At 41.3% G+C, this 26,908-nt stretch overlaps 1 protein-coding gene and 1 long non-coding RNA gene across 4 annotated transcripts in view; one reads left to right on the forward strand and one right to left on the reverse strand.

The window, feature by feature from the left end:
- Positions 1-892: 892 nt before the first annotated feature.
- Positions 893-21,673, forward strand: rhot1b (ras homolog family member T1). 3 transcript variants are annotated; one of them, XM_037974857.1, is made up of 21 exons: positions 893-1,261; positions 1,367-1,420; positions 3,142-3,200; positions 3,287-3,368; positions 3,453-3,496; positions 3,586-3,639; positions 3,733-3,785; positions 4,422-4,530; positions 6,610-6,711; positions 6,907-7,005; positions 7,134-7,242; positions 7,337-7,457; positions 7,806-7,890; positions 9,087-9,232; positions 11,561-11,661; positions 13,056-13,186; positions 14,990-15,073; positions 16,331-16,453; positions 16,546-16,748; positions 19,063-19,185; positions 20,650-21,673. In XM_037974857.1, the coding sequence occupies exons 3-21, from the start codon at positions 3,168-3,170 to the stop codon at positions 20,765-20,767; spliced, it is 1,920 nt and encodes a 639-aa protein (XP_037830785.1). In that variant the 5' UTR covers positions 893-1,261; positions 1,367-1,420; positions 3,142-3,167; the 3' UTR covers positions 20,768-21,673. The 3 variants fall into 3 exon arrangements, with proteins under 3 accessions (XP_037830785.1, XP_017287639.1, XP_017287640.1); XM_017432150.3 differs by lacking the exon at positions 1,367-1,420; XM_017432151.3 differs by lacking the exons at positions 1,367-1,420; positions 19,063-19,185 and having other exon boundaries at positions 897-1,261.
- Positions 21,674-25,821: 4,148 nt separating this feature from the next.
- LOC112451162 overlaps positions 25,822-26,908 on the reverse strand; it is a 2,381-nt gene continuing 1,294 nt past the window's right edge. Inside the window, exon 3 of the long non-coding RNA XR_003039918.2 lies at positions 25,822-26,488. This is a non-coding gene — a long non-coding RNA (uncharacterized LOC112451162). The remainder of the gene's footprint in view (positions 26,489-26,908) is intronic.

Consider the following 26,908-nt stretch of genomic DNA (forward strand, 5'->3'; position numbering starts at 1 on the left):
AGCTGAAACTTTGCCTGAAAATAAGACGAGTATTAGATGTTTGTTAAAATCTTTGGAAAAATGTGGATTATCTGTTGACAAATTACGTCTCAAAGTTAGTTTTCTCTGGCTGGAAAAAAACAAAAGCACGGTAAATTAAAGGTCTAGGATTCCTAAAAGGAAAGCATATTGCCCGCTGCCTTTCATGTCATATAGGATCAGTTGCAGCCACTACCACTCCCAAAATTAGGTCAATGACTGTAAAACTGACTGAGTTAGAGCCATTTTATTTTTAAATATTCACTATATATATATATATATATATATATATATATATATATATCCTATATAAATTTCACTTCACTTTGGCAGCCGTTTTAAATCAGGTTGGTTCAGAACGTCATTCAGTAGACGTACAGAATGATTACTTTCTGCAAGCGTTAATACAATTAATACAATTTGTCTTGTGGTTCATTAGGTACTTTAGAAACAGTCAGACACACGAACACGCAGACATGTGTTAAAACACTGTCGTCCGCCTTGGCCTTTTGGCGGCGGGCGATAATAACACCACAAGTTACCAAAGACAGCAACTTGTATTTTCTGCTTTTCCTGCCCTCGCCTCTGGGTGGCGCGCTTTCACACGGATTGCTACAATGATGTTAACAAAGTGAAGACGACTCACTTCAATGTATTTTCTAGGTACCCAAAACTGAACGTGGTGAACCAAATGCGGGTGGAAAAGTCCAAAACCCCAGCAAACCTGTTTTTATTTAAAGTTAAAATTTAGGCTTTTGCTTTCAAATCACAATATGGACCACTTTTAGTGAGAGTTGTTTATTATTATGCAAGTTATAGCCACTGCTGAGTCGTAGAGGCGTGGCGGAGCCGCTCATCTATCCGCTGATAGTGCCGCTAGGAGCAGCAGCGGCAGTTCGTCTGATTCGCTGTCACTCCGGACCGCGACGGAAGCAGCAGCAGCATCTGACCGAGCCTGTCCCGTAGAGGAGTAGCTTTAAAACCGTGTTGTGGGGCCTCCGGCTCCTGAACGGGTTCGTGCGGGTCACTGGCGGCGCGTCGTTCCCCGTGAAGCGGCGCGAACCGGAGCTGAGATGCGAACGTAGCCGTTAGCGAGCGAGCCAGGCCGCGGAGAGAGCGGGGCTGGCTTCACCCTGCAGGCGCGAGCGCGAGCGTAGATGTTGAGCACAGACCTCCCCATCGACCTGCTTCACGACGGCGGAGAAGATGCGCAAGGATGTGAGGATACTGCTGGTGGGGGAGTGTAAGTGAAGGCTAAATCTGTGCGGAGTCAGTCTTTAGGTCGAGCTGAGCAGCAGTGATGGAGCCTGCTTTCACCCTGATTTACAACTCTTTCCTGTCGCTGCAGGACTCATGGGTGGATGTCGTCTCCCTCAGTAATCCAGTAACCTCACTTTTTAATGTAATTTGCTTACTGGAATGCAGTGTTGCAACATTCGCTCTCTGACAGACAAGTAAAAGAGTTAAGCTCTCAAGAAGTGGTCCAGTTTGGGTGTAATTCGGTCTATGCGCAGACCAGCTGTTCATACGTGAATTAAATGGTTTGCAAAGGGTTGACAGGGTGAGAATTGGCACCTGAGGGGTGTTATCAGGTAGTTGCTGCAGTGTCCGACAGCCAGTCAAAAAGTAAGTGACGTGGGCAGTCTCAGAGGGTGCCTTGTAGACAGCATTGCAAGCCTTTGATGGACTTTGATAGGGGTCACACTGTGAGTTTGATTTAAGCCAGGTAGTCATATTTTGCATTATCCAGCGTGTGGCGTGTACACCATCACAGCGCCCTGATGTTGGAACCAGTGAGTTCATGCAGACACCCATGTGTACGCCATGCAGTTTGTACTCACCTATCACAGACCACATCAAGGGAGGATCATCATATTATAAACCAAGCATTGCAGAACCTCATGACATCTGCAGCTGCCGTCCGGACACCGATATTGGAGTTGTTACAACACCGTGTCATCCTGCACTGTCTCACGATGACAGGCATCGGCTGGATTTCGGGTCCCATAGGTGGTTACTAGGGGTGTGCCATACTGTCTCCTTTATGGTAATACAGGTGGATTTTTTGACACTGGTGAAAAAAATTTATATCGTGATATCGTATGATGACGTAATTTCACGGAGCCTGACCTGTGCAGCACGAGGCATTATGTGGTCCACACTTCTTTACCAGTTGGTGGCGGTAATGCTTCCTGTAGTTGTTAGACATTAAAACAAAGAAGAAGAAGAAGAAGCGCAAGGCATTTTTTTCCCCTGCCTATTCTCCAAATCCACCTTCCAGTCTTATATTAGTATTAGTCACTTAAAGTCTGCCAACCGCCAATAAAATCAAAAGAAGAGTGAATCTCAGCTGCTACTTCATGGTTTAAGATTGTAGCTTGTTTATTGTTTTTGCTGAAAAAGGACCATCTCCACATGGTTGGGACGTGCAGTGAATAAAAGTTCACAAGTCCTGCAGCTCTTCAAATTTGCCCATTTATAGTTAGACTTTGAACAGTCTGTAATCACTGCCAAGCTCTAGATCAAATCTGCCAGTGGTTTTGAGAAACACGCTGGTGTTACTCTTGGCACTATGACGTGGGGAGCCATAGGGTCTGACTTCAGGACACCTCCTGAGACACCCCCCTGGTCAATTCGGACGTCAGCTCCAACTCAGTGCCAGCTCTCGAGGGTCAGTAACAACAGCTTTGGGCCGCTCTGCCGTAAGAGAGGATACAACAGCTGTATGACTCCATCCCACAGAGAATCAGGCTCAAGGGGAGCCACACACTACTGACATGGGACCAGCTGTGTGCCTGTTTTGTTATCCATTTAATCTGATATAATCATTGAAAGATGGAGACAAACGGGACAAACAACCATTCATGCGCTCATTCACTCATTGAAATACAGTCACGTGATTTATTAACATGTGACCTAATTTTTTACCACTTTCTCTGGGGGCTTAACATTTTTTTTTTTGTCAGAGTGTAGATTTTTGTGTTTTAGTGACGCAGCCTGAGCCTCAATCCTCATGTGATGCAGTTATATTCATTTTAATGTGTCAGTTAGTCGTCGCAAATCAGGTCACAATAAGCTAACGCTCAACACTTTTAACTAAACTTTGCTTTTCTCGCTCCACAGCCAAGGTGGGGAAGACGTCTCTCATCATGTCCCTTGTCAGTGAGGAGTTCCCAGATGTGGTATGAATCCCCTCTCATTCCGTCAGCGGGACTTTTACGCCCCATTAACTTACCGCCGAAGCCTTGTAAAAGCAATGTGTTTGCAGGTTCCATATCGAGTTGAGGAGATCACGATACCTGCAGATGTCACGCCCGAAAGAGTTCCCACGCACATCGTGGACTATTCAGGTACTTAAACAAACGTGACTGAGCTAGCCCTTGTTTGTTCTCCTCCCTGGTTTTCTTTTAACACGCTTGCGTTTCTTTCTGTAGAAGCAGAGCAGACAGATGAGCAGCTGTTTCAGGAAATTTCTAAGGTAGGCCAGAGAGTTACGCCCAGAGTGGAGCGTTAGACTCCAGCTGAAAGCCTAATGGGCGTCTGCGTTGACCTCTCTCTCTCTCTCAGGCAAATGTCATTTGCATCGTCTACGCCGTCAACAACAAGACGTCCATAGAGAAAGTGAGTCTCTTCTGGTGCCAGCGTTTTCATAATTTTGTTTATGTATCAGTTAAGAAGCGGAGGAATGAGACTCTGACCTACTTATCTTTGCAGGTGACTGATCACTGGATCCCTCTTATTACTGAGAACACAGACAAGGACAGCAGGTCCGAACACTCGTGGTCTCTTCTGTGTCTGCTTGGTGTGGCACTAACTCAGTGCAGGGAGCAGTTACATAATGTGTGTGTGTGTGTTGTATTTTAAGTGGAACATTTCACATTAGCAGATTCAGCCTCTGTAAAACGAGCCACTGAATTTTTAAGAGGCAAGAGTCTCTAAAAATATGAGCAAGGAGAAGCACTCCGGGAAAAGGCATTGTTAAGGCAGGCGATAACGTTTGTGCCCATGCCTGTCTGTTTGTTCGCAAAATACCCCATGAACCACTTGACAGATGTTTATTGAATTTGATCAGAAAGTAATCTTTGGATGCGCATATATAACTGATTAACTTTTAGAGATAACCCAAATGAAGATGGCCGCCACAGCTAAATGACGTCAGCCAACACAGTGTTGCATGAGGTCACGCATGACGTTATTTTCAAGGTTTGACCAAAACGGCTTAAACTCCATCACTTCTCAACTTAAGATGATCTTGGTCCAAAACTTAGGCCTGAAAGGCAGCAGGGGAAATGCGGTCCTATACAAAATGCCTTTAATTTTGAAGCTGTTTGTTCAATTGAGACTTCATGTGTTTAATGTGTATCTGTGTGTGTCTGTGTGTGTGCGTGTGCGTGTGTGTGCAGGGTTCCTCTGATCCTGGTGGGGAACAAGTCCGACATGGTGGAACACAGCAGCATGGAGACCATTCTGCCCATTATGAACCAGTACAGTGAGATAGAGACTTGTGTTGAGGTGAGAAAAATGCATCTTTGTGTACTACTGTTTCTGTAAACAAACTAACAAAAACATATAAAGTGCCCAGGAAACATCTTTTTTTTTGCTTAACTCCTTCAACACAAGTGTCGTTTTCAGTAATAATGGTAGTGTGGAAACTTATCAGGCACACAGGAGCCAAAGGGAAGCACATTTAGGTTTTAATCAGCTTCTCGGGCAAATTTAAGACAAAACTGAATTGTCACTGAACAGACAATGAGTACAAAAGGCTTTCACTGTGTGTTTGTTCGATGTGAGTTTGAACTTTGAACAACAAAAATATGGATCTCTTCATCCTTAAAATATATTATCAGATTTATTTATTGTTGTGTTGTTTATACACATCAGAATACTATATTTGTTCCCCTTGTTTAAAACTATTTGCTGTTTTTTTTTCTTTTGTGTCTTGAGTAAACTATCAAGTATAACAAAGCTTCACAGATTAAAAAAAGAGTGTTTAATGATGTGTTAAGGTATAATACACTCATTGACAAAAAAACACTGTTGAGAATTTTTAACCTGAAGTTCAATTTTAGACTTTTACTTTGGTACAAGTGCAAGTCAGAGACTGGTATGTAAATGATTTAATTTGCACAGAGCTGGCAGGTCTGGAACGGGTACCAAAGGGGAAAAAAATGGTGGCATTAAGAGTGGAGCAATAGTGTTATCACGTTGTGAGTTTGCAAGAGGTCGGCGGGTTGTCTCGTGCTGTGGGACAAACAGATGTCACAGTGGCTCCATGGCACCTGCCGACACATGTACTGTATCAAAATCTGAAAACTTCATTCATCCCCAAAAAAGTTGTTTGCTGCGACTATGTAAAAAAAAAAAAGTAAACAGTAAAAAAATAATAGTTAAACATAAAAAAACCTAAACTCTATTAAAATAATAAATAAAAACAATTTTTGTACAGGAGAGGGATGAGCCTAAATGTGGAAACGTAGTGCACAAACATTTATTTCTGTTACAGTTGTGTTATAATTAATGCACACAAGCATATGTATTTATTAGTAAGCAGTACCAACCTTAATTACTGCTCTTAATGTAAAGGATTTCCCATGTGCTGCATGAGAGACTAAAGAGAGAGCTGTTAATGGTGGTGGGTGACAGGGGGAGGACTTGTGGAGTCTAATGGGTGTGGGAAGGAAGCACTTCCTGTGGCCTTCAGTTGAGCACTTTATGCTGATCCGTCTGTGACTAAAAGTGTTTTTCTGTCCAGCTACACGGCACGTGTCCATGCACTACCTGCGTTATTGTTTGATTGATTGATAGATAAATAGTTCATTGATCCCCGAGAGGAAACTGGTTATGTTGAGGTCCTCTTGAGGCCCCCCAGTCGTTCCTCAGTGAAACACGTGCGATCAGCTCGGATGTCAAACCCGATCCCAGATCTGATCTGCCGGACCTCGAGGGTCAGTCACAGCAGCTGTGAGCTGACTGGCTGCATGAGAGGATTCAGCAGCTGGATGACTCTGTTCTGCTCTGAATCGCTGCTCAGAGCCCAGGGGGGTGCCACCTCCTGCTAACGTGGGACCAGCAGTGTGTTTGTACGGCCAACTTTGTATTCACTTGAATCTAATAATCTAATCTCTGCAGCACAGCTTACATGACCTTGTGAAATGTGCAGTTTCATTTCATTTGTAAAACTCCGTCCAGGTGCTTAAGTTTTCTTTTCTCAGTGAATCGGTGAGTTCTGGCTCAGTGGGACCCTTTTATCTTAAATACTTAAAATATCATCCCAGATTTGCTGCTTTGCCTCAGTCTGTGCTGCCAATTTTTGTCTTCTACTCTTAATCGTCTCTGTTAAACACTACATGGGCTTTTTTGTTTCCGACTGATTAATTCGACAAAGAGCTTTGCTCAGAAAGACCCAGTGTCTTAATGCCCTGTCTGGAAGCTACTTAGAGTTGGGCTTCAACAGTGCTGCAGTTTCACACGGCCGCAGATATCCTGGGTGTTTATGTTCGAAGCTTTATGCGATGTGTTACACAGCTGCATGCACAGTTGGAGGGAAATTGTAAAAGTGAGATTTTGGTTTTGTTCTTTACCTGTTTCCAGTGTTCTGCAAAGAATCTGAAGAACATCTCCGAGCTGTTCTACTATGCCCAGAAGGCAGTCCTCCACCCCACAGGACCTCTCTACTGTCCAGAGAAAAAAGATGTAAGAGTCAAAAGACACAAATTCTGCTCCTCTCTCTGTGGGACCTTCTGGTTTCCAGCTTCTTTTGCATCAAGGCTTGTAAAAAAATAAAATAAAATAAAAAAAGTAGATTTTAGATAATACATGATGCAAAAAACCCCAAACCAAATAAACCTAAAAATCACTTTTGAATTCAATTGTAATTGTTCTTTTCAGATGAAGCCACTTTGTGTAAAAGCTCTGACTCGAATCTTCAAAGTATCGGACCTGGACAATGATGGAGTCCTCAATGATAACGAACTCAACTTTTTCCAGGTAAAAGAGCATTAAGTTGTTGATGGTGGGCCCAGATGAACTCTGAAACGTTCTGTAGTTAGCTCTGTCTATCATATCTATTTCTTTATTTCTACTATTTGAACAACGGTGATGTGTTTCTGTCACAGCGAACGTGCTTCAACAGCCCTCTAGAGCCCCACGCGTTAGAGGATGTGAAGAATGTGGTGAGGAAGAATTTAATTGAAGGCGTGTGCAACAACGGACTCACTCTAAAAGGCAGGAGCGGCTTCACTGACCTGTCCGTTCCAGTTTCGTGTCACATACTGTATGTCCTTTGGTTCGTGCCTGACTGGGTTCCGTTTCTCCCCAGGCTTCCTGTTCCTCCACACACTGTTCATCCAGCGAGGTCGCCACGAAACCACCTGGACGGTGCTGAGGAGGTTCGGATACGACGACGACCTGGAGTTAAATCAGGACTATCTCTTCCCTTCGTGAGTCTCGCTCGGACATTCAATCAACCATCGTCTTGACTTCTAGCCGGATCTTCATTTAGCTGCATCACAAATCGATATGTAGTAAGAGCTACTACCGAGCATAAGAGACCAAGAACCTCTCCACACAGGTCAGAGACAAAGTTGTGTAGAAATACAACTTTGTCTCTGGGCGAGGGTACTTTTACTATCCACTGCTTGTTATATGTTTTCTGAACTCTGTTGACGAATTGTCATTTTGTTGTTGTTTACTTATGTGTGTGAGTATCAGTGTGTTTCTCTCAGCTTTGTAACTTTAAACAAGGCTCGACCTTTTCCGTGTATGTTTTGATATTTACGTCTCTACAGGCTGAAAGTTCCCCCAGACTGCACCACTGAGCTCAATCACAACGCCTACCTCTTCCTGCAGAGCGTCTTTGACAAACACGACAAGGTACAACCCAGTGTTTACTTTAGTCTCTGCCCTGACGGGACACCAGGCAGGAAGCTGCTTAGTGCCACAAATACAAACCAAAATACACTCCTGCTGCCAACACCCCCACCCCCCCGCTGAGGTGCGCTTTAACCTGTTGGCACGGAGGAGGGATTTACAGGAGAATAAGCTGCTGCGTCAGAAAGGGAAGTCGGAGAGTGAAAGTGACAGCTTGTGCCAAGATCTGTCTGTCGTAGTGATTAGCTTCTGACGGTGAATGTGTACTTCACCCCGTCGTGTTTGTTTCCTCAGTTAGAAATAAGGAAAATTCAAGGGGCCGTTTACACAACGCAGTTTTTGAGTGACGTAGTAGATTTGTTGCTGCGGTTCAGCCGTTCGTGTACATGACAACAGCGCCCGTTTTTTCTGAACCCAGGTCTCAGAGCTGAGATTTTCTCAGACTCCCGTTTGTATTTCAAAGGAAGCCGCAACGTGTGAAATCACACATTCGCACCACAGACGGCTGCAGTCAATAGCTGTTCTGCACATGCACAGGGAGATCAACAACAGCAGTAATGGCAGATAGCAGAGTGCTGTTTGTGTTACTCACCCTTTTCAACATGCAGCAGCAACCCAACCTCACTGTGGGTCCGAACAAACGTTTGTGTATTGACCATTTTGGATGTAACTGTTTACATGTTCCCGACTGCAGTCTGGCATCAGTGTTGCCAGATATACAATAATTACCGTTTTTATAACAGTTTTATGGTCAAGACCCCCTTCTTTTTTGTGCACATAGTCTTAAAACCTCTCCCCTCTGAAAAAGCACAACTCACTCAGCACATATGATAGTTTGGGTCAAAATACAATCATTTTAAATCGACAGTCAGTTAAACTAGTTACCAGAACCAGAACCTCTTTGAACAGAGACACACAGTACAATAATTTGTCATTTCCTATCTGGCTACCCTGCCTGGCATGGAAACTACAGCAGATATATCATATTCCTGTAAGCGCTTATTTTTTCTTGTTGATTCACCACAATAAACTTAAAAAACACTAAGAGATCGTTCTCATATAAACAGGGCCTAAATCTGTTGCACAGCTCTAAAGAACAAGAGCTCCTCGACGTTCTAAAATTTCAGTTCACTTACCTGCTTTAAACCCCACTGAGAACAGTTACCTTCTTCACTGAATGACCCTTCTTTGGCTTTCAGGACCGAGACTGTGCCTTGTCCCCCGAGGAGCTGAAGGACCTGTTCGATGTCTTCCCCTACATGCCCTGGGGTCCCGACGTTAATAACACCGTTTGCACCAACGACCAGGGCTGGATCACGTACCAGGGCTATCTCTCACAGTGGACGTAAGTAGTACTGAAGGCTGGAAATCAAAGCTGTGAAGAAATGATTGATTTCTGCCTGGGTGTTCACATCACATGTGTGATGGCTGTGAATCAATACACCAGGACTGAATGTCAGCCGACAATCTGAACGCCAAACACCCGAGCTGTGAGTCAGAGTAATTCATGTCCCTTTTGTTTGAATTGTTTTGAGGCTAAATTCAGGTGGTTTGTTCATTTTATTAAAAGCGTCCTATTAAATTAAAGACCTAGCATTTTTTTGAAGGAATGCATATTGCCCACCACCTTTCACACCAAAGTGTTCAACTAGGAAACATCTGATCTTGAGAAATGACGGCGTTTAAGTTGTTTTGGTTAAATCTTAGAAACAATATCCTACTCAGGTTTGTGCAATATTACAAAATCTCATGTGAATTATTAGCACTCAGAGTATGTGTCAGCTGTTACAACCAAATGTTAGCCTAATATCTGTAGAATTGACTGATTTATAGCCGTTTATGCATTGGCTAAGGTGGATTGGCTGTGACAGCCATCTTGAATTGGACTGAGCCAAAAGTGAATCAGTTGCAGATGTTCATCCAGTGGTTACTTTCTAAGAGTTTCTTTAAAATCTGAAAGGCGATTTAAAAATCTGTAAATACAAATTGAAGGCTCAGATCAAATGAATGATCAACTTAAATGTAATAATTAAACTAAATAATTCACAAAAGGTTTTTGAGTGTACATTTAGCCATCAGGATTTTTTTATACCTTGAATCTACAACCTCTGCTCATAATTTCCACAGAGTAAACTAGAAGCTCAAACCCTGACTAGTTTCAGGGTGAAGTTTCACAGAGAAATCTACGTGCTCTGCGAGGAATCGGTGAAAGGGGAAGTAGCTCGAGCTCTGAAGTGATTTCAGCCTGAAGTAGCTGGAGAAGAAGGACGATGTCAGGCAGAGGAAGGATCTGCAGCGTTCAGCCAGTCAAACGGCTCAGAAGCTGCAAAGTCATGAATTTAGCTGAGCTCCCTCGCTGCCAAGCAAGCATTGGTGAGCAGCAGCTTAAAGGGTTAGTTCAGATCTTTTAAGTAGGGTTCTGTGAAAAGGTTAGGAACAATAAATGTCTTATGTGTTGTAGGTGGCTCTTTAAACAACCTCAGTTGGGAGAAAATGACTCCAATCTCGAAAATTTCATTGTGGTTTATATGAAGGCTGTTTTATAAACGCTTACACTGCGGCCAGTTTTTCCGTGGTTATCCTGGCACAAGCATTATGATATTCCTGCAGGAAAGCTCCCCAGGTTGCACTGGAAGTGCTACAGTTAGCTGCTGCTGCTATTTGCGTTTGCAGATATCCACAGGATAACCAGGACATGTCAAACTGAGGGTGGTGTAAGCGTTTGTGAAATAGCTCTTGCATCAGCTGCTATGGAATTTGTGAGATTGGAGTTGTTTTAAGACAGCAGCAGAGCTGTTGGCACCGTTCGGACTAGCCATTAGCTCATCAGTCCGGTCAGAATTAAACTTTATTTCTTCTAACTTTAAAAGACCTGAAGTTTTGCTTTAACCTTGAAAATCAGTTGATTTCTTAATGTTTAAAAGCAAAAAAAACGGAATATATTACTCCTGTGAATATATAATAATTTCACTCTTGTGTGCTGCCTTGAATAATTGAGCATCTTCCTCCTAAAAATGCCTAAAATTGGTTCAAATCTGCACCTGAATTAGCCCAAAGCTAGGCGGGGTTAATTATGAATATTTATAAATTGTCACTTATTGAATGTGAAACACAACTTTTAAAGCATTTTCTGTTGTTATAACTCCTAAAATGTACAAAACCGATATTCTTTTATTGTAATAACTGTGTAGTAGGTTTTGTTTTCTTTCTTTCTCTGCAAAGACTCAACCTTTATTGGCCTTGTTTCTTCCTATTTTCTAGAGTAAGGGGTATTTTCGATGTACAACCTTTGAGCAGAGTGTTTGTGTTATTTATTCACAGCATACAGTTGTGAGGACAGAAAACAGCTTTTAGTCCAAATTGCCAAACTCATAAATCTGTCAACAGAAACACGACTTCTACGTTAAACCTGCCAGAAAAAAAGGCAACTTCCAGTGAAGTTTATTTGTATTAAAGTATAATTACAGTGAAACTGTTGGTAAATTACATTTTGTTTATTTTGCTGGATTCTTTGGTAACTGAGAACATTAAATCTCAGCTAGAAAACATTTTAAAAAAGAAAACATCAAGTCAGATTGTCTGGTTTGGGTACATTTTCCCAATTAAGCATGTTTCACAGTGTTTTTTATTGTTGTTGCTTAGTTTTTGTCTTTTAACTTCCTTTCTTGTTCAGGTTAACGACTTATCTGGATGTCCAGCGATGCCTGGAGTATTTAGGCTACCTCGGTTACTCAATAATGGCTGAGCAGGAGTCTCAAGTAGCAGGAATTACAGGTAAAATTTATTATTATATCTTGTTTTTTTCCTATTAATATCAACAGAAATTATGAGTTTACATTAAAGTTATAGATTCTTGTAAAAGTTGATTATAATATCATCATCAGGGGGTTCAAAAGTAGCCGACAGCTGGTGAAAATTGATTCATAAAAACTTCATTTAGCCACATTTTTGTCATCTAATTTTTGTTGATTGACCAAAAATATTTTGTGAACATTTGCCCAGAACAGTCCCTGTGTTATACCCGATCTGCTACACAATGCAAAATGTAACTTTATGAACAGTAAATGATGATTTTCTTCCTCTCCGAGTTTGTTTCTGATCATTTTTGTCGATCCATGGGCGCAAGCAAGCACCGTTATTGTAACACCACCACTGATTGGACAAGAGTTGGTATTTATTTGTGGGGGCTTCTTATTGGTCGATGTTTGGGGGCGTGACACTTTCCAGGTAGTGGATGACAGATTAATGTCCAAGAAAAAACGATTGGACTCTACCAACCAAAAAAAAAAAAAATGCCAAGACAATCTATTTTAAATCTCCAGGCAGTATGTTTTTATTCAGATCTATTTTACATGATTCCTTACTTCAGGTTTATTTTGGAGATAGTTCCTTGTCTTGGTTAAATTAATTCTTCATCTGATTTTCTGAAAACCCTCCCAGTCCTTCCAAAACGCCAAAGATTCTCACAAATCGTCCTCAAAAACTGCTGATTTTGGACTCTTCAGACACCCTCCTAGCCTCGTTTCAAATGCCAGGAAAATGCATTTCTGATGTTTTTCTTATTATTATTAATTTTCTTTTGGCTGTTCCCTTTTCAGGGATCACCACAGCGAGTCATCCTCCTCTATCGAACTCTGTCTTCTGCGTCCTCTGTTTTCACTCAAACTACCTCCATGTTCTCTCTAACTGCATCCATTTATCTCCTCTTTGACTTTTCACATTTTTCTGGGGCACGGCCCCCACACCCCTCCTTGGTTGATCGCCTCTTGCCTTTGTGCGCTCGGCACTGGGCTTCACCCAGTAGATGGTCAGCCTACAGTTTCTAAATAGCCTTTTCCTCCTGAAACTTTTGAACCCCCTGGTTAAGATTTATTTGGTCTGTATTACTCATTGCTGTAATTGTTATTTTACACAATGTTATTGGAACATTGAGTGTTGTCCAGTTTAAAAATATCACTCTTTTTTTTTTGTACTTGTTACTGATGTTTTAAACTCGACTGCTGTGCAGTCAATTACCTGTTTTATAACTTCAGCAGTTTTACAGTTAAAGCAGATTTTCTTCCTGAATGTTGCTGCTGTTACTGACTGCAGGCTTGTTTTGTGTCTAACAGCAGCCTTTGCTGATCCTCTGATATGTGCGTGTGTGTGTGTGGCTCGCCCCCCTACAGTGACCAGAGATAAGAAGATTGACCTGCAGAAGAAGCAGACCCAGCGCAACGTGTTCCGCTGTAACGTCTTTGGAGACATGGGCAGCGGAAAGAGCGGCTTCCTCCAGGCCTTCCTCGGCAGAAACCTCACGGTGAACAGAAATAATTCGGTGTTCTCAGAGCCACTCATGCAGATAGAGAAAGAATACATTAAGCAGTCACAACACGTTAAAGCCACTGACTGGTAAAGGGATTAGCACCGATTATCTCATTACTATGCACCGGTCAGGGGGTGAGCTATACTAGGCAGTCATCAGCTCTTGAAGTAGTTTGTGTGGCGAGCTGGAAACGTGGATCTGAGCAGCTTTGACTGGGACCTATAGAGCTGGACGAGCAGGTCAGAACATCTTTACAACAGCAGGTGTTATGGGATGTTACTGGAATACAGAGGCCAGTTTCGACTGGAAGTGGTTCAGGAAAGGACAACAGTGAAACAGCAGCAAGGTCTTAAAATAACAGTTCGGACCTTTTGGAGTGGGAAAAGAAAGATCTCATCTGCTACAGATAGCTCTGAGGAAAGGCTTAACTTCTGATCAAACTGATGAGCTAACGGCTAGTCTGAGCCAGACAAAGGCTAAAGTGGATACCGTCTTAAAGCTCTAATCTCAAAGATTTCATAATGGTTCATCCAAACACTTTTTTATAAACCTGCAAATTGCAATCAATTTCACATAGTTGCATGTGTAGAACTTTTTTTAATGCAGTATTTTTTTTATTTGACGTATGCAAACATTTAACTCCCAGTGAAGATACTCAGAGTTGAATTGAACTCATTGAAAGCAGCCGTTTTGGAACCGAACACTCAGCGTTTTCCCTGTCTGAACATGTCAACTCTGAGATTTTGTTGGACCTCCTTTCTGGAGTTATTCGTGGTGGGTTCGATCTCCAGTCAGGCAGTCACATCACTGTCATTATACTTATTATTATATTTAAACTAAAACACTTCAACTTTTTATAAAAAGCAACAGTAATGTTTCTATAGTATTTAAGACTTTGATCATTTCAATAGCTCATAATTTCTGTTGACAGACAACACAACAGATGTTCAGGAATATATTTGCTCAAGTTAGTGGAGTTATTTATTGGACATATTTATTGAACACTTCATTGGAAAACACTATGCTGTGTACTTTGACTAAGGGCATGTAGACAGTATACTCCTCTTTACGGGAAAACCTTGAGGAAATGACGGATACGTAGAAAATAGCTTTTTATTTATTCATTTGTTTTTTAATCCCTGCTACTTTTCGAGAAAATTTATTGTACAAGATCAAATTTCAAGCAACAAGACTGTGAGCTTCTGTAACTCACACAAGGAAATAAAAAATCCCTGAATGTTTTGAGACATTTTGGAGAGTCCCGTGGCAGCCCAGTGAGGTACTGGGATTAGCTGCTCCACCACAGACCAACAGAGTGTCCATCACTGGCAGTACGCAAAAGTGGGATGCGAGCATCTTTTTTTCTTTGTCACCTGTTTGTGACAGCAGGTATCTGACAGAGGCCTTTTTCAGCAGGATAGTGTTTCTTTACAAAAACTGTTCAGGAACGACTTGATCAGCATAACAAAGAGCTCAAGGTGCTGACTTGTCCTCCACACTTTTCAGATCTGTCTAATTATGTATTACCACAAGGTTGTTGCCAAACGTACAGTATATTTATGACCAAATTCCTCTCTGTAAATAATATTTCATATTGCTTTAAAACTGATGCTTTTTTACCTTTTTGTCCCGTTGGTGATGCGTGCTGGGCTCCCTGCTGAGGAGCTCAGAGCTGTTTTATCTCCAGCTTTCAAGAAAAGGGCTTTATGGGAAAGTTTCCAGATCATCTCCTGTTGTTAGAGATACACTGAAGCTCATCTGTTTTTAAAAAAACAAAACTTTTTCTTTCCTTCTCAGCGGCAAAAGACCATTAAAGAGGAACACAGATCCTACTACGCCATCAGTACAACATATGTTTATGGCCAGGAGAAATACCTGCTGGTGAGTATTTAAATTTTCCCATTGCTTAAATTACTGGTAACTATACACTATATGATATTGCAGTGTGTATTAAAAAGGACCGGCTCCTTCACAGTTGTTTGAGTACAGAAAAAATAATAAATAAAGCTCTTGTTTAGAACCTAAAGACATTTCGTATTAGATTGGAACTTGGTACAGATCTTAAAGAGCAAGAAGATCTGTGTCAGAAAGCTGCAGTCTGTGGTATAAATGCACCTGTGTGTGTGTTGTGTGGTTGTAAAGGTGCTGTTCAACATCTAGTTTCCGTTTCCTCATTTAGTTTTTAAACAGTGATGGTCAGGGAAGCACAGTGTCAGATAAAGACTCCTGAGAATAGTTTAATTAGTGCCACCCACCAAGAAAGACGGGCGACCGTGGAATTGTCCTGATCTGTGCTTGTTTTTCTCATGAACCCTTGGACGGATTTTAATTTACCCATCAGAATATAATCATTGGATGTATGTTTACAACTGATTAACATCTGGAGTCAGCCTGGTTCAACACATGCATGACTGCAGGTCTAGTTTTACAGATATTAAGCTAAAAATTAGGGTGGTAGTCGCTGAGAGTCTCCCTAACACATACTTTGAGTGCTAACACTTCTCATGGCCTTCGTGAGGTAGAGGAGTGTGTATTTAATGATGTATTAACATATAAATCCTGCTCAGCTGTGAGAAGTCTGCATCAAGAAAGTCAAAATACAGAAAATGCACTTTTGAATGGATTATTTTAGTTTGATTAAAAGATTTAATGAGTTTACTTAATGACGTGACTGATTTCAGCTGACTTTTATATTTAAAGGAATGTATTAAAACTTTTATTTAATAAGTTTAATGTTTTTGTGAGTGGCATGATCAAACATTGAATGGATTATTGTCATTTTATTTTATTTAAAGAGTTTGATGTGTTTATTTCATGTCATAATGCTACTGCACTTTTTGAATTTAACTTTGGGATCCATAAAAGTTTCTGTCTGTCTGACAGATTTTAAAGAAACTCTCAGAAAGTAATCATTGGGTATGAATATACAATTAATTAGAGTCAACCCGATTTAAGATGGCTGCCACCGCTAATCAACCTAAGCAAACACGCAACTATTGAGCACAGTCGTAGCTGAGAGTCCTTCCCAACACATAGGCAGAGCTCTAACTGATAGTATGAAATCTTTGTTTGAACGTTTGGCATTCCTTCTATAAATGCTGCTTTTATTTCTAAGAGTCCTTGTTTTCGACTGTCCAGCTTCACGAAGTGTTCCCGGACTTCGACTACCTGACGGATGCCGATCTGGCCTGCGACATCGTCTGCCTGGTTTATGATGTCAGCAACCCTTACTCCTTTGAATACTGCGCCAATGTCTTCAAGGTAGAACTGCATTTGTTGTTGTCAAGACTGAAAATATCTGCACACTTTGACTAATGATTTAATATCACTTTTTTTTTTCCCCTCCTCCTCAGCAATACTTCATGGACAGCAAGACGCCGTGCATGATGATCGCAGCCAAGTCGGACCTGCCGGAGATCAAACAGCTGTACGGCTGCAGTCCTCTGGAGTTCTGCAGGAGGCACAAGATGCCCCCTCCACAGTCGTTCACCTGTAACACAGCAGCAGAACCCAGCAGGGACATCTACACCAAACTGACCACCATGGCTATGTACCCGTACGTATGCAGGCTATGAAATGTATTACAAACTTTTAGTTGCGTACTAATGAACTACTGTAATGTATGGATTTATATGGTACAAAGTTTCTTTTGCAGTTTTTTGTTTTTTATTTTTCAATATCTTTGTTGTGGCCTTCAGAAGGTTCCACAACAAGACATTATATTACCAAAAGTATTTGCTTCACACAAATATGAACTTGAGTGACCTCCCATTCTTATTCCATAGGGTTTAATATGATGTTGGCCCTCCCTTTGCAGCTCTAACAGCTTCAACTCTGCTAGGAAGGTTTTCCACAGGTTTAGGAATGTTTATGGGAATTTTTGGCCATTCTTCCAGAAGCTCATTTGTGAGGTCAGACACTGATGTTGGACAGAAGGCCTGGCTCACAGTCTTGTCTCTAATTCATCCCAAAGGTGTTCTGTCGGGTTGAGGTCAGGACTCTGTGCAGGTCAGACAAAGAGGGATAGTGAAGGACTGAAAACGACGAGGAAAAAATCAGAGTCCGAGACATTATCAAACCGAAGACAAGTGAAAACACTCATCAGTATAACCAGATTAGTGTAGCACATCAGCTTTGTACAAACAGTGAGCTGGGGTATTCACCGCTGTGACAATCACTCTCCACAGTGAGACCAACAAGCAGAGGGAGCGTCCTGAATCCTTGACAGCGCATACAGCTGGTGGAACAATCCAGGATCTCCTTCTGCGACAATTTGTAGCATACATCAAGAGGACATCAAGTCCCGTTTTCCTGATGTTGCCGTGCATAAAGGGCATTACGAGCTGTTAGATTTACAGTATCTCTGCTATAACAAGGAGCTCGCCTGCCTTCAAACTGAGTTAGTGCCAAAGAAATATTTTCAGAAGAATTGGCTTGTCAAAAGACCTCAGGCAGGAGAAACAGCGCTACAGCTCCTCTTACCTGTAACAATGTCAAAAAGCATAAAGAGACATCCTGACGTCTCAGCCCTGGACTAAAGTAAGCAAGATCAAGGCACTGCTTTATTATGGGGGAAGGCTGGGAGACTCCAGGAGAAAACGGGTTCAGATCCACAAACTTGGCAAAATGTGAGTACCTGATTTACTGATGGATTAATCGACTGAATGCTCAACTACTAGAATATTTAATAGCCACAGTCCTAGACGTAAGCTCTAAGTGTCTGTGGAAATCAAAGTGGTCAAGTTCTTTAGTGAAAAGTTGCTCCTCTGAGTGGCTGCTGTGGCCCGAGCGGATGACGTGTCTTGGTTCAGTCACCGGTTCAGACTGTAAGTTTGCTGCCGTTTTTTATGGAAGCTTTTAATTCTAGTTCCTGAACCGCTGGAGGATTTGCTCTCAGACATGACCTAACAGCAGAACTGCATTTGTTGCAGTCAAGAAGAGTGTGTGCAATACTGTTTTCACTTCATTGTTTTTTAGCATGGTTTTTTTCTTCATCTAAAACCAGCTTACAGTTTAAATATAAAGCTGTCCTGGTGTGATGTTCCTGCTGTCTTTAGGTGTCCTCTCTTCACACCGTGGCCTTTCCTTTACATTCATAAATACACAGTTTTTTGGGCATGTTGCCTTCATTCAGAGGTCACAGAGGTTGGGACTGTGGATTGGAGGGGTTCCTGCTGAGCTCAGATGTTATTTTCTCAGCGAGGCTCACACTCCTGCAGTCAGGCTCCACTTCTCTGTCAACTCACACCACCTCAGACATATCATGCACTTATTGGAGGAAAACAAACCTTTGTTAGTTTCAGTCCGTGGTACTGAAAGTTGTTCACCCTTTGGTATTCTTTCTCACTTGTTGCCTTACAAGGCGGACTTTAAATAAATTTTAAATTGATTATAAATAAAAGAGCTTCAGAAGCCACATGATTAGCTGAGTTAGAGAGGGTTGTACCTGCGGAGACGTTCTGCTGTCACTGCTGCACAGAGTACTGGCTTGGGAGGGGTTAATGGATATGCACGCTCACATTTTATGGGTGGTTTATAATTATTAGGTTTTTGTCTTATTTCTTAAGTGTTTCATTTTAAAGTGGTAGCTGTGTTGTGCAACAGGAACAAAGGGGGTCACTGTATTTTACCGTTTATTCACTCAAACTTTCTTTTCCTTGTATAAGCTGACTCTGCAGCTGGGTATCATACTTTTATTTTTTAAATGTTGCTGAGAGAAGAAACCCGTCAGCCTGTCTTTACTGACGGTGTTGAACTCTGTGACTGCTGCTTTTAACTCTGACTCTGTGTGTGTCCTGTGTGTTTCGGTTCGTCTGTTGATGCCGCTGCGTGTGTGTGTTTTTGTTGTGTGTGTGTGTGTCTCTCCTCAGCCACGCCCGGCTGCGCTGCATGTGCACCTGTAACCGGTGCACGTTCTGCTTGTGTCAGAACTTCCTCAACTCTGAGCTTCTGCAGACGGTCAGGGCCAAACTCTACGCTGTCGTGCTCCGAAGGTCTCTCCTTTCTCTCTCTCTCTCTCTTCAAAACTTCTTTGCTTTCTCTGAGATGTGTTACCATCACCGGTGCTCATTTCATTTCATTCAGTCATTCTCTGTCCAGCTGTTTTGTTGCCACGTGATTATTGTCTGCACTCCACAACTGTTCAGTTTAGTAACCAAGCACTACATAAGTTTTAGTAAATGTAGATTTTGTGAACTGATTGTAAACATATTTAAATGGTACCATTTGAGGAAATATTTTATTTGCTTTAAAACAGCAGTAAGAAAAGTGAAAACTGATGATGTTTTCTTTCATTAAATGTAAACTTTCCAATTTTTTTCTTCCGTTAAATGTTGTCTTTTAGGATGTTTTGGTCCCCTGGATTATGTTTGTCCCTTTTTTGTTTTAAATTGTCAGGTTCTTGTTTCCTTTGTTCCCTCGACATTTTACTTCAGGAATTTCTTTTGCTACTGGCTTTATTACCTAAGTTGAAGTTTATTTTTATTTATTTGGGTCTCCACACAGTAGCAGTACACTCCAGAGAGGCAGTTACATGATGTAAGGTGATAGGAGGTAAAGATATAATACGTACAGAAAATAAAAAATACAATTAATACAACCAGCATGGATTTGGGTTTTAAAAACCCCCAACAGTGCATAAAAATAAATATAATGAACACTGCTGAGTGATGCGTTTGCCTCTTGCAGTGCAGGAATATTCTCAGTAAAACACATAGATTTTACATCATAATTATTTGACTTAATTCTAATTATTAATTGTTCTGCCTGACTTATTAGGAGTGCAGTCAGGAAGTCAGAGTCACAGGTTTGAGGTTACCATGGGGACCATAATAAGCCATCGGCAGCAGCTGGTTTTTTTTTCACCTTGGTTCTCTTTACATTAAAACGTTGCCATTTTGTCACCTTCCAAAATAAAACTCCTACAGTATTATTGGGTTTTATAAAAGAAAGATGTTTGTTGGAACATCAGGCAGGAGCGGCGCTGGTGCCCTTTTTAAAATTTCTTCAGAAATGTTCTCGTTTGATTTATTCTCAGACATTTAGGCAGCTCTCATCATTGTTTGATGAAGTCCCACTGTCATTCGGTCTGTGCCAGCTTCTCTGTCGTCCTATTTTTATGTTTCTGTTTTCACTTTCCTCATCCCTCATGTCTTGTCTCGCTGTCTCACATTAACTATAATCCTTAAAAGTCCTCTTTCCATCTGTTTAACTGTTTTTTTGCTGCAGTGCCTTCAGATTTCAAAGCTTCCCTCCTGTTCTGTCATTTGTTTTCTTCGCGTTCATGTAATTCTTTGTAAGAAATGTCCCGACAGACACTTAGATTTAAATCTAGAGTTGAAATATTAGAATTCACACATTCTTTTAGCCCATTAAGTAGCCTTGAACGCATGAGATCTCTCTTTCTGTGTCTACTCCGTCCCAGTATTTATTCATATTTTGTCTCTCCGTTTTCTCAGACACGTGAGCCAAGAGGACCTGAAGAGCTCAACGTTCTGGCTGAAAGCGAGCGTCGGGGCCTCGGTGTTCACCGTGGTGGGCTTCGCCCTGTACCGACTTCTGCTGAAAACACGGTGAACCTCCACCAAACAGCTCCGACCAATTCTAGCCAATCAAAACATGAACCGTTGCTCCGTGCATTTAGGAAATGAACATTTTCTTTAAAAACCTCTTCTGATTTTGTAGTTTAACGAGCCTCTATTAAAAAAATATATATAATAATGTTTGGGAGAGAAAATATGTGTAAACATGTAGACATTTTGTTTCTTTTCTTGGAGATGACGATAATAAGAAATATATCTTTAATTTTGTACTAAACTGCTAATTTGCTTCAACTGTCTTCTGCAAGCAAGTAAAGATAATATATTTATATGAAATATTTATTGCCGAGCCATGAGCTACAGGAAGTCATTTTTATGTTTGCCTAATGATGGATGTGATGAACAGGAGTACGTTCTGTGGCGCTTCAGGTTGTAAATAGTGTAAATAACAAACCGAACAAGCGGTCGCTCCGGCATGACGCAGAACGCCGAGGTTTTAGTTTAACACTCGGACAAACAATAACTCTGATCAGCGTGGACTGAAAACATGGACTCACTTTTGCACGTCTGAGCCTGTTAAACGGGGACTTTTCTGCTCTTCTTTTCCCTCATCGGTCAGTTTATTTCTGTGCGTGTTTTACAAGCTAAGATCTGACGTTGCCGCCGCGTTTGCATGCAGCTCGAATTCTGACCAGTGTTCTCCCGTCTCTTGTAAAGAAATGGCTCCGCCAACTATTCATATCTAGATTCCATTATATTTTTGCTCATTTGAGCGCCGAACAGGTAAATAATTTGACTAATGTTCCGACGGTCAGCTCTCCGTGTCAGGAAAAATGCAATAATGTAGCCGCAGATGTTCGTCTTCATAACGTGGTGAGAAGGTGTCTGTATTTCATCATGTCTTTCCAAACGTTTACAATAAATAATATCTAAAATATGCAAAGAGAATGAATTCATTCTTTTCATTCTGGCTGAAGAATTTGGGAATACTTATAGTTTCTGTGTACGTTTTATTTATTTTTTCCTAAACAGTTGTTTAATTACGAATTAAAAGAAAACATTGTTCTTTATTTATCGGATGACTTGGAAAGCCATTTACCGTACAGCAGTAGTATCTTTTACGAGCTCGGCTTGTGTCTCTCGTACACAAGGGGGCAGCGTTGGTTTAAAAAGCTGTCAGTGCTGGAATTATTAACTCTTTTAAAATGCATCGTGAAAGTGACTCAAGCCTGAAGATGTGTTCAGATTCTTTTTTTTTTTTTTAAATAACACCTGCGGTTGTGAAGAGAGGAGGACTAGATGTGGATTACTGAAGTAGTTTCATGTACTAAATGCTGGTGTAATCCCAGCAAGATGAACGAAACACAAACAGAGAAAAGTGTAGTCGTTTGTTGCACAAAGTGAGTCTTTCTAGCACACAGGAAGCAGAGTAATGTATTTAAATGTGGTTCTTTATATATATATAAGTAAAGGTCTCAGTCAGAGGAAAACTCTCATATGTAGAGTTTTATGCATAAAAGGATCTGGTTTTTACCTAAACTTATGTAAATCTAACCTTGAATGTACACAAGTACAACAGATTCCATCGTGTCATTACAAAATTTGATTAAACAGTAAAATGATATTTCTCTCCTTTTTAAAAACAAACGTTAACACAAAATGTTGTTGACCCGGCAGGCTTCATTGTCTGGTTTCAGTGTTTTGTTTTGTTTTTTTAAATCAGTAAAAGTTCATCTTTTCTGCACCACCTGATCAATCACGAATCTGGTTTTGTGAAGAAAAGATAAGATGAGGTGTTGTTTCTTTTAAAGGCTTATCATAGGGTTGTTAAAGCCTGTGCTGTGACAGGCGCTTTGTTTGAGCATCTCAAGCTGAGGTGTCTGCTGACTCGGCTCTGTCAGGACGTCTGTAATGAGTCCTGACGAAGCAAATGGAAAAGGCTCGTCTCCGCAGAGAGAAACGTGCCGCTTGTCTTCGCTGACGGAAGCATCGATTTACTGCTGAAGAACAGCCACAGACATGAAACATTTCACCAACGGGCTTCACTTTGGTATCGGCCCTTCTTTTTTTTTTTATTTCTGTTACTGCCACAAAGTTCTGATTCATCATCCATCCACTGCATTCTGGAAGTAGTTTTTAACTTATTTTTAATCCACATCCTGTTTTTTTTTTATTTTGGTCCTAATTTAAACGAATCAAATGCAAATATGCTATTTGATTCCTCAGTGGAGAAATATTGTACTGATCTTGAAGCTGTTTGTTCTCGGTCTGTTTACAGAAAGCAGAGAGTGGGGAAAACTTTTAAGTGTTTCTAGACTCTTACATGTAGCATTTTCTAAAAATTTCAAATCACAGTGAGCAAATTTCCACCTGTGGATGGTATTCAGTCTGTGAACAGAAATCATTTTTTGGTTGTGAAATAACCTACAGTGTGCTGTTTATTGTCTTCAGGGAAAATGCAGTGGCTTGTTATGGGTATTTTAGGAAATAAAAAGGCCTAGCGTTTTACGAGGAAACGCATACCCCACCCCTCCTTCCCCATCCAGGCCGGAGTTTTAAACTTGGACCCTTTATTTCCTCCCATGTTGACAAATGCAATGGGATGGGATGAGTTTCTGCTACGACTACGCTAAATTCGAGCTCAATAGCTTTAAAACCGATTTGAGTTTCGGCTGTTTTTGTGTTTTTCCGGTCGCTTCTCTGTGGCGGCCATCTTGACTTGGGTTGACTCCAAAAGGAAATCGGTTGTAGATGTACATCCAGTGATTACTTTACGAGAGTTTCCTTCAAATCTGTCCAGTGGGTCATGAGATATTTTGCTAACAGACAAACGTGGTTGACTCCACCAGGTAATACTGAGGTAGTGCAGGAAATATGAGCTGGGAATGACTCTCAGCTACTACCACACCACATTTTTGCTCTATATATGAAAATCTGATTAAGATAAAGTGTTTTTTTTGTGTGTTTTCTTTAAAAGTCTATATCAATTTTGGGGACAAAACCATTTCCACATTCAGTACTGTTACGTACAGATTACACAATTGTACAAACACGTCAAATCAGAGTAAATCTGCACACATTTTAATGTTTAAAAATGACCGAAAATCTCAAAGAGTTCGTCTGGAAGGTGTATAGAGTTTCAGATTGGAACGTGTGCTCTTGATTTTCGAAAGGAAACGAATCAATCAGATGAATTTACGAGTTCTGATGCTTTCCTGTTTCCTTTTCTTTTTGTGACCACGGCTGGAAAGTTTTGTTCGCTACTTGAGCCTCCCCGAAAGCGCAGCAGATGCACATCAAAGCTGAGTGTGCGTTCGTATAAAACGTCGTATTAATCGGTGAAACGTCCAGTGTCAAATCAATACATGGGATTAAATTTGCAACACGGTGGGCGGTGTTAATGAAAGAACGACTCCGAGCCCCGCTCCTGTAAGGCGGCCGCCCCTCCCCGGCTCTTCATTTCAACACGGCCTGCAAAGTCCTCCCACACAGCAGGTGTTTTTTTTTTTCCTGCTCTTCGTCTCGTCTCCCTCCCTCTTCTTCACACTCTTCTTCTTCTTTTTTTTTTTTTTCTCTCACCACCTCTGCCTCCAGTGTCGCAGCTCCTCTTCACTTGTGTTAGAGCAAAAACCTGAAAAAGCAAGTCGTGTCAAATCTCGTTAGATCCAATTAACTGGATGCTTTTTTTTTTTTCGGTGCCTTCCCCTCACTCCTCAGAGTGCAACAGTAGCTGGAAGACCAGGACAGGATTAATTCAATCACTCTATAAATGCACATTTTAGTACCCTGCTTTAGAGACTTTAAATTGGAAAAAGAAAAAAAAAAACTATTGAAACCCAAAGTTCTTCATTTGTTCAGATATATTGTTATGCTCACAGGTAGTCTTTTCTGAAGTTGCTAAATTTTAGAAAAGACTATAATGACGTGGTTATTTTACCGAAAGAAAAAAACACATTAAAATAAGCAGCTGGGTCAGTTGTTGGGTTGGTTTGACCAAATATTGGGTCAAATAATTTGACCCAGAGGTCGGGGTCAGGGATGAGTCGTGTCTTTCTTCACAGTCGGCCGTTTTAAGCCAGAAGTTGATCAAACTGGACCTGACCGCAGACATTTGGTCAACCTCAGCTTTAGGATGTAATGAGCAAAGGTAAGCTGGTAAAACAACTTGTATGCAGATGTTTAACCAGGTTGTTTTTGTGAATAACTTTAGTTTGTATTCGACAGTGAATTTGGGTTCCTAAAATAACATTAGCTCGAGTTGTAATTGTCTGATATCCCTTTGGGTCGTTAATAGCTCTAATTCGACAAGTTAGTCATTTTAACACCATGTTTTGGGGTCAAAAGCTTAACTCTGCTGAGTTAAAACTACCAGGGGTCCATATCAGGTTGTTGTTAACCCAGCAGGTTTCAGTGCGTATGAGGCAGGGGTGTCCAATCCTGGTCCTGGAGGGCCGCTGTCCTGCATGTTGTAGGTGTTTCTCTGCTTTGACCCACCTGATTTGAACGACTGAGTGATTACCAGGCTTCTGCAGAACTTGAAGACCTGCTGAAGAGCAGAGACGCATCTAAAACCTGCAGGATAGTGGAACCTCCTGGACACCACTGGTATAAAGGATCCAGCTTCATTTGAGTCAGGAAAACCTCCCCAGGGGCAGAAGTATAACTTGGCCATATTGTTTCCATGGCAATGCAGTCACATCCAACTTCGAGGGTGGTGGAGGGGGTTGCTGATCAACCTCCACATTACAGACCACACATGATGCCTCCTCTTCCTCCTTCAACCAACTATTAAGCGTGTTTGATGTCTCTGCAGGTAATTGGTAGGTGTTCGCGCTAACCGGGGCCCCGTCGGTTGTGGGCGCTTGTTGCTGGGGCCTGTGGGGGTGAGACGCTGAAGTACGTGTGAGCAGAATCAATGATTGTTTAGAGCTGGAGATCAGAGGAAGGTTGTGAATGAAGGAGTTATTTAATTACGGCAGCAAATAATGCATAAAACCATAACACTTCTGAAGGGTTTCCAGTGCAGCTGCTGTCTGGCATTCAGCTTTCTTCTGCAAAGCCCAGTAGTCCTTTGAGAATTACTTTTGTGTTTTCCTAAAATGACAAAATGCCAAGATTTTAATAAACAGTAGTCCATAAAATGTGTAAAGAAAAAGAGAAACACTAAAGCTGCGGGCCAGCGGCTCATTAGGTACGATAACCGCACAGGTGTGTCTTCTCACTACTTGATAAAACTCTTAATAAGACAGAGAGAAAAAAAAACACAGAGTAGAAAGTAAGCCTCAGTCGCTGTACAAAAACTAATTCATAAAAACATATTCCTGACCTCTAATGGGACTAGTCTGTTCATCACATGTACATTTTATGTGTCCACAGTGTTTTCTGTAGGAGATGCAACAAGTTAAAAAAGACAATTCACTTCAGATTTTGAGGAGGAAAAGTTAAAGCACACTACCACCAGTGGAGACACACGTTTTGATGTATTTTAATAGTTTTGTCTGTTTGAAAGCAAATTAAAAATCTTGACAGGAACGGATAGATTAAAGGTATTCATTGCAATGTCATGAAGATAATCATAAATAAATAAATAAAAATTTGCTCAATTTCTTCTCTCATATCGATGGTTAATTTGTCTTTATTGCGAATGTGTTTGTTTTGGAAACAGCGTGAAGTGACTGAAAACGGGTCAACGATGACGACATCCACAGTAAGAGCCGTTCAGGATTGAAGAAGTCCACCGACTCTGGTGCACTGGTATCTGCAAAGTAAGCAGAGGGAAGTGCCATGTTTACCTTGAGTGCATACCTGCATTTCAAAACTGCATATCTAAAAACAAAAGTACTGGACTATACTCTTACAAACCGCACCATTTGATATAGATCAGGATAACACCTGTTTTGTTTTAAATGTTTGATGTTATATTTAGATTGAGCACCTTTAATGGCCAGTTGGTAAGAAGGGTTCACCTTATCAGATGAGTTCTGAACAGGTTCAAGTCACAACTCGGGACCTGAAGGAGCAAAGCCTCTCGGGAAACTAATAAGTTTTCAGAGAGCTGACTTGAGCCAAAAGTGTGTGAGCGTGTCATTTATTCATAACACATAATCTGATCTTTATGTATGCAGCTGCCCGGGCAGACATCCGGAGATCCTCAGCAGGAACCGCTGGTGACCCCCCA

Source organism: Kryptolebias marmoratus, linkage group LG3 (assembly GCF_001649575.2).
Source record: "Kryptolebias marmoratus isolate JLee-2015 linkage group LG3, ASM164957v2, whole genome shotgun sequence".
Lineage (NCBI taxonomy): Eukaryota > Metazoa > Chordata > Actinopteri > Cyprinodontiformes > Rivulidae > Kryptolebias > Kryptolebias marmoratus.